Genomic DNA, 13,237 nt, shown 5'->3' on the forward strand with positions numbered 1-13,237 from the left:
AGATGCTTCTCCACAAGATATGAGTTTAAGTCACTTTACTCCTGTGCCCAAAATATTCTTCATAAAACTGAAAAGAAGAAAGAACTGTCTGAGAGATATCACTGTTCCTCTCAACAAGTGCAACATGTAATCTAAACTTCTTAGTTACAGAAGGAGAACATGAGGGATGATTTAGGAAGTGTCCAAATTCTTCCAGCTAAAATCTTCTGGCAGCTTTAGCAATGACAGGCAGACCTGATAAAGCAGAAATGTATTGGATTTTAAGCCTAACAAGGATGAGCACTTGTAAACACCATTTGCAAGATGTCTAAACCACGGATATTGCAGAATATGGCCCTGGTTCTGTACCAAAACAGAATTTCTTGTTTCATTCTCATAAAAGTAGTCAACTCTAAATCATTTCTGAATGTAATAAATACAGTACAAATAAAAATAGCACCTGGCACTTCCACGGATAATTGAAAGAATTTAGCATGCGGCATAATGGTATTTTTGTGACACTCTTTCAGGCAAACAAAGCAGCATAACTCGCAACTTGCCCAGAAAATAAATGGTAGGGTTGCCAAGAAGTGGTTACTATTGCTAGGGATACAAATGATAGACAAATTATTTTCTGGGAGCTCCTAGATTATGGTTGCTAAAATATGAGTTTGATGTAATGTTATATTCATACTTACTGAAATAAAAAGAATTTGATTCAGGGTGCAAGTGGGAGAAAATGCTGTTTCATCATCTCACAAGTGTCTGGAGGCCAAGCAAGAAAGCAAATTTTGCCACATATTTGTATGCTAACTCACACAGAAGGACTTGCACCAAACTTCTTGACCTCTAGGTCTCAAATAGGACCTCTTCCTATGCTTTCTTGTGATTTTGAAGTCTGTTGATACACTAGCAACTTTTAAAAATAATTGACATAAGCAGTTCAGTGCTGTGATACATTTTAATGCTAGCTCTAGGCCTCAGTTCATGTGTCTCCTTGTTCTGTCAAAGTAAAGAGATATTTGGCAAGAGCTGTCCACATTCTGTAGTGTGATAGATCATCCTCACAGTGTGTTTTTCAACAGTCAGGCAATATCATGATGATATATATTTAAGCATGTTTATAAGTTTAGAAGAAGATTCCACCAGTCTTGCAGATGTCAAGGATAACTCACACTGACATGGCTGGGTTAAGAAGCCCTCTGGGGCTCAAGTCACAATTAATCCTCTTTGTACATTAGATGGTTTTGTGTTTCCTTTGGGATACTTTGAGCTGTGTCTTGAGGTGTAGACTTTCTGCTTAGTGTAGCTATTGATATACAAATGCATCCACATACGTTTTTCAGCCATAATGCTGGTATGTGCTGTTGATAGATCTTGGCAGCTGGGTATACAGGTCATAGAATATGTATGTGTCAGACCTACTTGAAGAAATAACCCATGTGCAGGTGAAAAGGAAATGTGTTTTAAATAAGCAAATTCAATCTACTATTCAAGTTTCTTTTTACAAAATTGATGTATGTGCGATATCTAGTTACATGTATATAACATACATGGGCACAGTATATATATATATGGGTATGTATGAGGTATAAAAAGAAGTATGTTTCAAAATCAGGCCTTTTAATCACTTGCTGGAAGGGCAGGATGGTTTTCATTACTTTGCAACACAGATGTCTCTGAGCTGGTTGAATTAAGCTCCCTTTATTGTCAATGGAGATTTCAGTCAATGTAGTCAAGACTGCATGGCACCATTCATCTCGTCTTAAAAAAAGTCACTTAAAGCAGGCTGGATCAGCTTGGTGCTAGAAATGCCTGTTTCTCTTAATTGACTAAAGAAGGAGTCTCCAGTGATGAGCTCAGTTGTGTCTAAAATTAGACAGGAGGAATCCCAGCCATATTGCTGACTGTGTTGCAGATTGCTGACTAAAATCTCCCATACGCAGTACAAATTTTAGGTTTAATTTTCTGCCTGTTGAATAGCTATTTGTGCATGTGTTAAACAAGGCTAACTCACTACTAATTTTAAACAGGATTCTTTTTCAATTAAAAAAAATGCTCCTTTGTTGCATTCAGTTCCTGTGAAAGGTGAAAGGCACTACAAAGAATTGGTCCCACTGGCTCTCGTATGGGACATCAGCTGTGAAATAAGTATTTAACATGTAATTTGCATTGGTTCCTGACCAGTATCTTGTATTTTGCCAGTACCCAACCATCGGTGCTATGTTGGCAATGGCACAGAGTACAGAGGTACGGCAAAGACAACCATTTCTGGACACAGCTGCTTGCCTTGGAATTCAGACTTGCTGTACCAAGAGCTTCATGTTGACAGTGTTGAGAAAGCAGTACAGCTTGGCTTGGGGCCGTTCTCTTATTGCAGGTGAGAAAAGTTCTCCTTTGCCCTGTGTTTGTAAGTCAAGAGAAGTATGTATTGTGGAAGTGAGAAGGGCAGGAATCTCAAAGCAGGTGTTACCCCTGCCAGGGAAAAGCTAGACTGACTTAACAGCCTGACACAGGGCATGCAATTGTACAGAATACAAGATCTAGTAGATAGGCTAAATCAAGGGTCTTTCAAGAGAAGCTCAGATACAAAATAATGTTGGAAATTCCAGGTCATTCCCCCCCCCCCCCCAAGGATTTTTATTTTATTTTTCTCAAGCAAGACCATAGCGCAAAACCTTTGAAATTGTTCATAAATGACTATGCAAAAGGGAAAAGAAATGCAGTAGCCAAATTGAAATGGTTAACCTTTTATTTCTAATTCTGATATTGTGAAACAAGTAACATAAAGGAAAACATTTTCAAAAGTTAAAAGTTATTTGAAAATGAAAAATCAAAGCGCTGTATTTCAGTAATGTCGAAATGGGATGTCAAAATTCTTTCCTGGTTTTCTTCCAAACCAAATCTATTGCCAAATAAGATTTGACAGCGTTTCAATTTTGATGGACCCATGTATCAATAAACTGCATTTCTGATGAAGTTTTCTGTTCAGCTGTAATGAAAATAGCTTGTGGTAGGTAGGTTCGTGCTTTCTCCTCAGTGACATTATGTTCCCCCTGTCTCTGAGATCTTCAATGTATATCCACAAATAAAGGAAATGCTCCAGTTTAGATAGAATAGTGGAAATGATCAAATGCTGGGAATGGCAAACTTTAGATGATTCTCCTTAAATTATTGGTTCATGTCTAGATTTTGGTGATATGGGATGGGGTTCTTTTTATTGTGTATTCCCCCCCCCATCTGGAAGTTAGACCAGTATATCTGGAAAATCAGTACTGCACTTCCTAGTTTGTTTGATGAAAAAAAGCATGTATGCATGCTGAAAGTAGCTCTTCTTCTCCTTAAAACACAAAATGAAAATAAGCAGCTCCTACACCCTCCCTTAGCCCAGATCGGCTTCTATTCCAAGGCTTGGTCCCAATCCAAGCACTTAGGTATGAGATTCATAGTGTCCCAGCACTGTATGGCAATTTACCAGGCACATATTTTATGCTTTGATAAAACTTGATCCCTTTGATTTGCATCATTTAAGCATAATATTCACTTGCAGATTTGAAATGCAGAGAACAAAATGGTGTAGGAGCTGATGTGTTCATGTTCTGCAGAGCTGAGAAAAAAGCTTTTCACTTTTTTTGTCAGCTTGTTATAATTTCTGGGGATATCTCTGCTGCACTATATAATCCTGCAGATATCTTCTTCTTCAAACAGTCTAATTTAGAAACATTGTTGGTGGAAGATGACTCAACCTGTGTTGCTGCTTCAGTTCTGAGAATTTGAAAGGGCTTTAATCTTTTTCTGAAAAGCAGTTATATTAAAAAAAAATATATTGAAGAACCTTACAATAATAGACAGTGCTTCTGATAAATCCAGCTGAAATTAGCATTACTGTTTATCTGGAGCCCTGAAGTGCCTTGTCTATTTTTCTTGCTCTACTGAACATCTTTCTGCACCTTCAAAGTTTACCTATATTCTTGGAGGAGTAAATTGGGCAAATTTCTGGTTACTTATAAAGCATTGATAAAGACAATTAGGCTGTACCAGGGAGAAACTATATTGAAAAAATATAGTTTCTGTTTTAAAAAAAAACTTGTTTAATACCAAGGTAACAAAGGGCTAAACTGATATTCCTTTTATTTCTTTTTCTTTTTGAGGAACATAACATTTTCATTTCCTCAGACTCTCCAGGGAATGTGAATCTGAGCTTCCCAAATTCGTCTGTGCTAGCTATTCTTGTGATGGATTTTCTATGAATCTACCTGTGTTGGAATTTCCTTGCTTAATAAAATCACCTAAAAAAAGGAACCTCTCCCATGGGATTTAGTCCTGAAAATAGATGAGCTGCTATCTGTTAAAACACTTCAGTGTGGGCTGTATTTAAACCATGTGAACATGTTCATGCATCCAAATACTTGTAGGCAAATTTTACAGGTGTTTAGTCATGTGTCTGTACTTCAGGTCCTAGAGAACTGTAGACTGGGTTGCCGGTAAGCATGATGAACTCTACTGAAAGGCTGCATTTAGGGCTTAGCAGCTGCTTCAGCACTTCATCAGGTGGCTCAAAACCTGAGAGTCCTGTCAGTCCTCTTCATGGTGCAAGAGGAAAAAGCAGAAAGCCTCTGGGAAGCCTGGAACAATGCTGTGTTTAATGCTTGTAATTTACTATCTCCCTGAATTAATTAGAAATCCAGATGATGATGAGAAGCCATGGTGCTACATCATGAAGGACAACAGTTTGTCTTGGGAGTATTGTGATATTCCATCCTGTGGTATGTAAAAGCTCTCTTAAAACCCATGCTATGAATGCATGAAGAAAGGTTAATTGATACTAGAAAAAGCTTCCACTGTATAATTTTGAATGTTCTACTGTTTCCAGGAGTGTTGAATATTTTATTGCTTGCATTAAATCCAATGGCAACAACAGGTTTCTCTTGCATTTTTTTGAGCTGTGATTTTTGTCCTGAAACAATAGTGGTGTCACACTATTGCTTTCGGTCACAATTATCCCAATATCACCAACTTTTCTGCTAGAACATGCAAGACCACAGAAATGATTAATGCTTTGGTACAAATTGTCATCACTCAGGGAATTACAGGCCGAGAGAAGTGAATGGGCCTCTGTAAGCAAATTGAAGGACTGGAGCCTGAAGCCATAATGAGGCATAGCGTTTAATTCCAAAACCTGAGGATTCTGCTCTTCCCTAAACTATTAGTTAGTTGTCGTTAATGTTGTAGCTGACTTTCAGAACATAGTTGTAATCTGAAACAGAAGTTTATAAAGTACATCTTTTTATTTTCCTTCTTTGGTTCTAATGTATTCAGTAGGCAATACTAACACAAGCGTCCTAGTCTTTGCGATTGCAATGGCAAAGCCCAGTGCAGAATCGACAAATGAAGATGTGATGTACCATGCATTCTGTTGTGCCTCCTCGGGTAGTGAAGGTTGTATATCTATGGGTAAATGAAACAGTGTCTGGGAACTTTCACAGCATTTGTTTTACTGTAGTACAGGCATAGCCAGCGTTGGGAATAGACATAGCTTTCAGTCTTGCAAGTCGCATGAATGAGATTCAGTTGTACGTGAATGTTTAATGATAATTTAACAAACCTCCCATTTTAAGATGCTTATAAAATTTCCAGTCCTTTATAGTCTGATGCCATATCCCTTTATGTCTCAGCAAGCAGGGAAAGGAAGCCACTAGTTCCAGACAATGTAGATAGTTTTGCAGTTACCAGAAGACCATGTGGGAGAAGACACAAAAAAAGAAGTTTTGTGAGACCTAGGATTGTTGGGGGATCTTCGTCCCTGCCTGGATCTCATCCCTGGGCAGCAGCTATATATATTGGAGAGAGTTTCTGCGGTGGAAGCCTTATTCAGACTTGCTGGGTTGTGTCAGCAGCACACTGCTTTGCTAACAGGTAAACTCACCCATTAACATGACTGTAGGTCCTCTCCTCCTCAGAGTCTGCTTGTGACTCACAACAAACCCAAACAGAAATAAGTAAGAAAGAAGATGAGGTTATAAAAGACCAATGTTTCAAAAAGAGTTTCTGGCAATTTGGTTGCCTTTTATGAGCTAAGAAATAGCTTAGAGTCCTATTATCGCATAAGCCCATATCTTGCTCCTTAAGAAGTCTTAAAGTGACTAAATGACCTGACTGATGGAATAAGGTAATGCAGAGCAGGACATAGAATGGGAGCTTGCAAGTGCAGGAGTCTGCATGGAGATATATCTAATTCTCTTCTCAGTTACTTTTTTGGGTGTTTATATCTGCTTTGAGATATAATAGAGATGACTGCTCACTGCTGTGGCTGTGATGGCCAAGCACTGATTTATTCAAGACAATACTGTTGGTTGACACAGATAGAGTGGGCTGAGCCAAAGGGAAGAACTGAACTGTTAAATCTTTGAGGCTGATTTCCTTGAGAGGTGTTTTGTGGGGCTTTTTCATCTATTATTTTTTTTTGGTCTCATGTGGGACACTGGAGAGAGTATTGACCACAGGATGCTCTTACTTTATTCTAAATATTGCACTTTATACGATTGCTGAACAGTTTTTCTGATTTCCGTATAAGCACATAGATGGGAAAAAACATTACATCATTTCATACCCGTTGTTCCTTTGCATAGTAAAGAAGCCAAGAGAAATGGAAAACCTTGTGCCAGAATGCATACACTGATAGCTTGTAGAGCTAATAATACCATTGTGAATGCTGTACTGAAGCATTTGGTTCTCGAGCCACAACGCATTTGTTTTTCAAATGTTGTGAAATAGCTACTAACTTTGGCAGCTATTCAGGACATTTCCACCCACTTCCAGCTGGTGGTTTGGTACATACAGATTTTCCATAATTGCTGCATTGTAATTTGCACTCTTTCTTACGTTTAGTACCTCTGTTAGCCACAGTTGCAACTGGTTTCCGCTAGGCGACAATAGATACCTGCGCAGATAACTTCTTTTTTGTTTTGCTTTGTTTCCTTTTCTGTACCCACTCCTGTTTCATTTCTTTTTTCCCTGAATGAACTATCTTTCAGTCATAGTAGAACCATTCAGTGCCTTTAAAATCTCTTCTAAATACTGTTCCAGGAATCACTTCTTTTTATAGGCCCCAAAATCTGATTTCTGAGCGGGTTGGTTTGCCACTGTAAGAATACTGAGAAAATCCTGGCCTTTTATATAGATTGAAGAAAGTTCTGTTGTCCTCTTGTTTTCCAGTTGTAAAAGAATGAACTTTGAATTTTCCTTTTTTAAAAGAATTATAAGCATAGTGACTGTCGCAAGGTAGCTGGCGGCTGAATGTGCTGCACTTAGACAGAATCTCTTTCCTCTTAAGTATGTTATTGTTGACCATTGCTTCATGCTCAGCACTGGAGAAAAGTCCACAGTTCTTTTGTAGTTTTGTATCTGATGGACACTTGCTGATGCACAGGAGTACAACGAGGGCAGCTGCAGTGATGTTAGCCACTCTGCATTTGTGTATGACGCGTGACAGCAGGTATTTTCTACTCCTGCACTGGAGAGCAAAACATGAGTGCTCCAGTGTTCAAGACACTTGCTAAATAAATTCATTTCAGACTTGTGCACATGAATATTAAATTAGTTCTAAAAGAAGAGTAAATTTTAATTCTGTTGCTTTCAAAGCTAGAGAATTAAGTGCTTTTCCTGAACAGCACTGTTTTCATCCTGATTATTCCCAAATGCCCCTTTCTTCCCAACTGTTGTACTGGTTCTCACTAGTTTTCTGTCCTATGACACTGGATATGAAAGGACTGTGATCTTTTTAAGGTAAACAATCGATGGCTAAAAAAGATGGTGTGAATTGCAAAAACTGCATTCACCTCCAAGTGTGGTTTTCCTCATCAGATCAGTGTACTGTCGGAACCTTCATCCACCAAGATGATTCTTATTCTAGACAGGAGATTTAACACAGATCAATCTAATCTCAGAGCAGAAGTGGTGATAGCTCTTAGGTGGAAGCTGCCCAGATGTTCCTGAACTGTCAATTTGTGAACGCTTTTCAAATCTTGACACATGCCTGTGATATTTTTGAGGGCTTGGTTTCCCAGAGAAATGAGGCATCCACCCTGCCTCATCTTCTGGTCCCCATTCCTTCCCCAGTAATTTTTGTACATAACGGCAATATCTGGCCAAAGTTGTCTCAGTTAGGTTTCTAGAACAAGAAGTGTTTATAGCCCTCAAAGGTGCTTGTTAGCCAGACAGCAGCTGGGCAACAGAACCTCTGATTGCCTTTTCCTTCTGTCAAGGAGCAACAGCCTTTAATTAGATTAATCTGGACACACAGAGCCTGGGACTCACTGTAACATGAATTATCTTTTTCCTAGCCTCAGCAGGTAGGAAGCCTGGGAAACAGGTCAAGGCATTATGAGAGGGCAAATAATGGATGTGATGGGGGGCTGAGGTTATAACAGTTCAAGGGGTATGCAGCCATTGGAAAATAGTTTTCATTTGTCTTGCTAATCACAGAACTGCTTGTTCTCTTTTCTATTACAGTCCACTAAAATCCACTATTACAGTAGTTCTGGGTCAACATATATTTAATAAAACAACCGATGTAACACAAACATTTGAAATAGAGAAATACATCTTGCATCCTCAGTATTCTGTGTTCGACCCTACTGAGCATGATATTGGTGAGTATTTTTGTCTCACAATTTTATTTTCTATTTACTCGACTTGTTTTAAGTTTAGTTGATTTGTCAAAAAACTGCCTTCATAGTGGAAAAATCATAGAATCGTAGAGTAGTTTGGGTTGGAAGGGACCTTAAAGATCATTTAGTTCCAATCCCCACCCCCGGCTATGGGCAAGGACAAATCATAGCTATTAAGAGAAGCTTTCAAGAGCAGGGGTTCTTAGTTCTACCAGAGTTATAACAGCATCTGAAAGCAAGACAAATTCAGATGAGAAATAAATTGCAATTTTTAACTAATTATGATAATTAGCTTTTGGAGCAATTTACCTAGATACATGGCAGATTCATCATCACTTCAAGTCTTTGTGCGATTAGGCATTTTTTCAGCTGAACCAGAAACTGTGGGCTTGATGCAGGAATTGCTTGGTAAAATTCTATTGTCTGTATTGTATAGAGGATCTGACTAGATGAATATAATAACCCCATCTGCTCTGAAAATCTGTGTTAGTAAGAGTCATTTTTTACACTGAGAGAGATTTAAAAATCAGCTGTCTTATCAGTCAAAAGTTAAATGCCCTTCTGATTGACCTTATAATATTAGTCAGAATGAGAATAGATCAGCAACTTGCTTCTTATCTTCTGATCTGCTCTTGTGGAAGGTGGTACCTCACCCCAGGGTGTCAAGCTGTATGAGCACTTTGTCTATGAGACTACAGCATTGGGGATGTTTTAGGTGAAGCATGGACTGGCTTTTTTGCTCCTGGGTGGTGAATATTTTTTACTCTGTAGCAAAAAGCATTCAGATTCTGTGTTGGTGGGAGCTGTGTCACAATGTACCACGAGATGAACTGGATGTGGGGTATTACCCTGCTCTGAGATATCCTGGTGCAAACCATTGTTGGTACTTTGAGATCTCCTAACTTTTGAAATTACATTGAAATTTGGCATGCCTCACTAATGTGCAGTATCCAAATCTAGGGTCAGCTGAGCATGGAGTGCCTAAGATGAGCCCAATTGCAAAAAAAACAAGCAGGTAGAAATTGGGGGAGTGTGAGGGGAAGATGTGGAAGCATGTTGTGCCCTGTCAGTGGTTTCTACTGATACAGCAGAAGAGGTATTTCCTGCTTAAAATGCTTTTCTAAAAGAAACAACTACCGTATGAGTGTTTGCTGGGAATTTCAGGGGATTTGGGAGCAGGCAGAGTTGGTGGGGAAGAGGAGGTAGGTGAGGAAGAAAAAGCTGCTGAGTATTTGAACATGGTTTTTGTGGGCTTCTCAGCTTGTGAGATGCTCTTTATGTGTTCCACAATGGCCAAAAATTGTAGTCAGTAGGGAAATAAGACTAATAGGCGTATCCATCTCATAGCTCTGTCCTCTTTACCTAGTGTGCCTAAACACAACATGCTGCTCTTGTTACACCAAATACAATGACCCCTCTGTTGCTCTACAGCCAAATGCAGGGGATTTGCTGCAGGGGAACCAATATTTCTCCTATTTTTTGACATCTTTCAGTACCAGGCTCATGATGCTGCACAACTCTGCATTTACAGTTTTCAGCCCCATGGAGTGATAGTAGAAGTTGTGTAGGTTGTGTAACTCTTTGTAGCTTTCAGAAGCTTGGGTTTGAAATATCCTGATTTTTCTATTCCTTAATTTTCAAGATGTTGAATTTTGCTGAACTTCTTGATAACAGAGCATTAAATACACCGGCTCTTGCAGTAATTATTTTTCAAATCAAATTGGAATTAGGCAGGTGGCCAGACTTTTAGAAGCAGCGAGCACTTGCACATCCCACTTATTTCAGCTGAAAGTTGTGGATATGTCACTGTTATTTAACTTTAAGGTGGGAGGAGACATATGTATTTTCTATCTTCTCTACAAAGGCAGTGAAGCAAAATCTGTTCAGTGAGCACAGCATAAAATAAATATTCCCACAAGGGGAGTAGCTGAATCTTTCAGCCTTCAATTTGTGGTGAAATAAGGTGCTGTTGAGATGAGCCTGTCTGTCTTTGATTGAAATATCTTAATTAAGAGAGGCTTAGGGGATAATTAAAGTTGTATCTGAGACCCATTGCTGCCAATCCCGTTAAAGAAAGGGAACAATCACTTTATTCCTCCTATATTTTCTGTTCTGCAGCTTTGATTAAGCTGAAGAAGAATGGCCAACGTTGTGCAGTCAAGTCCCAGTTTGTTCAGCCCATCTGCTTGCCAGAAAGTAGCACTGTTTTCCCTGATCAGTTCAAATGTCAGATTTCTGGATGGGGACACAGGCATGAGAGTGAGTAAAACAAGAGCTGGTGTCTGTGTAAAAAAATTATGATGACTAAAAAATAATGCTGGAGTATGTGTTATATGACTGATAGTTTTGTGAAATATTTTCCAAGAGACTTCTGGTGGGAATCTTCCTACATACCTTTCGATGTTTACAACATTTGCTTTTGAAATAGTCACCCTGAACTTCCTTTGTAGTTCCTGGAATTTGGAGTGTGGTTCCTTTGGCCAAATGTTTGTGTTTATTTTAGGATGAGATGAGCTATGAGCTAGCTAGATCTCCATGGACTGGGAGGGGAGCAAGTGGTTAAGTTATAAGTCCAAAGAATTGACATGTTAGTTGAATGTATCCTACCTCTGGTTTCTCAAGGTAGATACCAAAAACTGCAAACCAAACACAGTCAGCATACTAGGTCTGTAATGGAGATCTTTACCTTTGCCAGTAATGAACTTTGGAAACATCTACAAGAGAGGGCCAGGCAGACTTTGGACTAAGAAGTGCTTACACTCAGCTTGAGAAAGGTGGAAAAATACATCCTATCCATCCAGATGAGGAATTCCAGGATCATGAACCTCCTGCTTGGCTGTGTTGCTTTGATGTGCAGATGGCAGAAATTGATGTAGACAGATGAGAAAGATGGGGGAGTTGGCTGCCTAATTTTGGTTAGAGATTTAGTATGAGCAAATGTTGTCTGATCTAAATGTGTACTGTAAAGGCAAAAAGAGGTAATGGAACTTTTAATAAATTGATGATTTAATATCACATCTGGAAGGAGGAGAAGACAGGAGTTCTCGGAGTCTGTTCATGAGTCTCTAGAAAACGAGAGAACATGAAGTGGATTAATGACTTGACATGGAATACCAGTATTTTAAAGAGCATGGAGTCTGACTGAAGGAGCAGAAAGTGATCTGATCATTAGAAAAATAATTATCTTTTAAAGGGATCCACCACACAATATAACTGGGATGTGCTAACTGTGTTTATATGTTCTATTGTGCAGTATGTTTCCATGTCATGCTCTTCACATTCAATAAAAAATGACTTTCTTTTCCTCTCTGGGTTATTTTTTTCAAGATGTATCTGGTTATTCAGATATCCTGCAAGAAACACTGATTCCAATCATTCCCGAGGAAAAGTGCAGAAATCCTGAAATTTATGGAACAGAAATCACTGAAAATATGTTCTGTGCTGGCTACTTTGATAGCAAATCTGATGCTTGTCAGGTAATGCTGTAAGTTTTCTCTGCAGATAATAGAAATGTATATTATTGCCAGAAATGTTGCAGTGATACAGTGCTCACTTTTGACATTAAAGTGCTCCCAAAGAACAGAAAGTTTCCTAAAGAAAAGACAACTTATGTGACTGCACCACCTTGCTTCCATCTTTGGTTTGTAATCTACTAAGTGTCAATTAAGTTCTACAGAAGGGCAAGACCTCCAGGGTGTTATATTCCTCCTACCTTCATAAAAGGTCATGGCTACACACTGGAGAGTGAGTTGCTTTAACCCCTGGCTGAGCTTGCAGTGGGATGGCAATGGTTTGCTGAGCAGCTGGCAGGGAAGTTGTGGGAGGCCAAGCAGCATGAACCTGTGTGGAGCCAAATCCCTGAGCTGCTTCTGCCTCTTACCTGAATAGAAATAAGGAAACCTGAGCAGGAGGTGCAGAGCAGTGGTGGTGTTTGGAGGAGGAAGGAGCTGAGGTTAGTATTTAATGAGGCAGGATTTAATGGCATAGAGTATCAGTCAGTTGGAAACGGTGTTTCATGACTTCAGTCCTTCATGGAATGACCTCATGGTCTTACTGCTTTGCATGACTTTTTGAATTATGTCACACCTTGGCTCCGAATAAGAGTGCAGAATTGTTGTGGTGATAGATGAAACTATTTTTAAATGAAGGATCAGATTAGTCCTTACATAAACCTTAAGGTTTTACCTAGAGTTCATTTTGAAGGTTATTCTCTTATTAAAATAAATGTGGCAACAGGCAGCACATAGCTAATAGATGGCAGTGAGATTATGCAAAGCAAATAATATAATGTATGCTTTGTGCTGGAACCCCTATAGACGTCATAAAATTGTCCAAAGAAAGGTGTCAAGACTGAAATAGCAGCAGCCAGCAGTGGCTCAATGCTTCCAAACCAGAGCTGGAATTGATTCTTGTTATTGCCTGCAAGCGTTCATACTCACCAGCGAACTAGAGGCTAGTTCTTCCTTGCCTTATCCAGGAAGTACAAATAAAAGATACAGCTCTGTACCTGATTCTCATTCCCTGCCCTGGAAAAACAGAGTTGATCAGGAATGAGAGGCAGAAAGAAGAAAGAAGAGGGAAGGAGAAAG

At 39.1% G+C, this 13,237-nt stretch overlaps 1 protein-coding gene across 1 annotated transcript in view; it reads left to right on the forward strand.

Moving 5' to 3' along the window:
* The window catches only part of HGFAC (HGF activator), a 44,163-nt gene that overhangs the window by 28,230 nt on the left and 2,696 nt on the right, over positions 1-13,237 (forward strand). The window contains exons 8-13 of the mRNA XM_061376026.1: positions 2,185-2,359; positions 4,660-4,745; positions 5,655-5,895; positions 8,491-8,630; positions 10,767-10,907; positions 11,976-12,124. Of these exons, the coding sequence (XP_061232010.1) occupies positions 2,185-2,359; positions 4,660-4,745; positions 5,655-5,895; positions 8,491-8,630; positions 10,767-10,907; positions 11,976-12,124 (932 nt within the window). The remainder of the gene's footprint in view (positions 1-2,184; positions 2,360-4,659; positions 4,746-5,654; positions 5,896-8,490; positions 8,631-10,766; positions 10,908-11,975; positions 12,125-13,237) is intronic.

The sequence above is a fragment of the Neopsephotus bourkii genome, unplaced genomic scaffold (assembly GCF_033783945.1).
Source record: "Neopsephotus bourkii isolate Nb327-2 ecotype Australia unplaced genomic scaffold, CSIRO-AGI_Nbou_v1 NB_1686, whole genome shotgun sequence".
NCBI lineage: Eukaryota > Metazoa > Chordata > Aves > Psittaciformes > Psittacidae > Neopsephotus > Neopsephotus bourkii.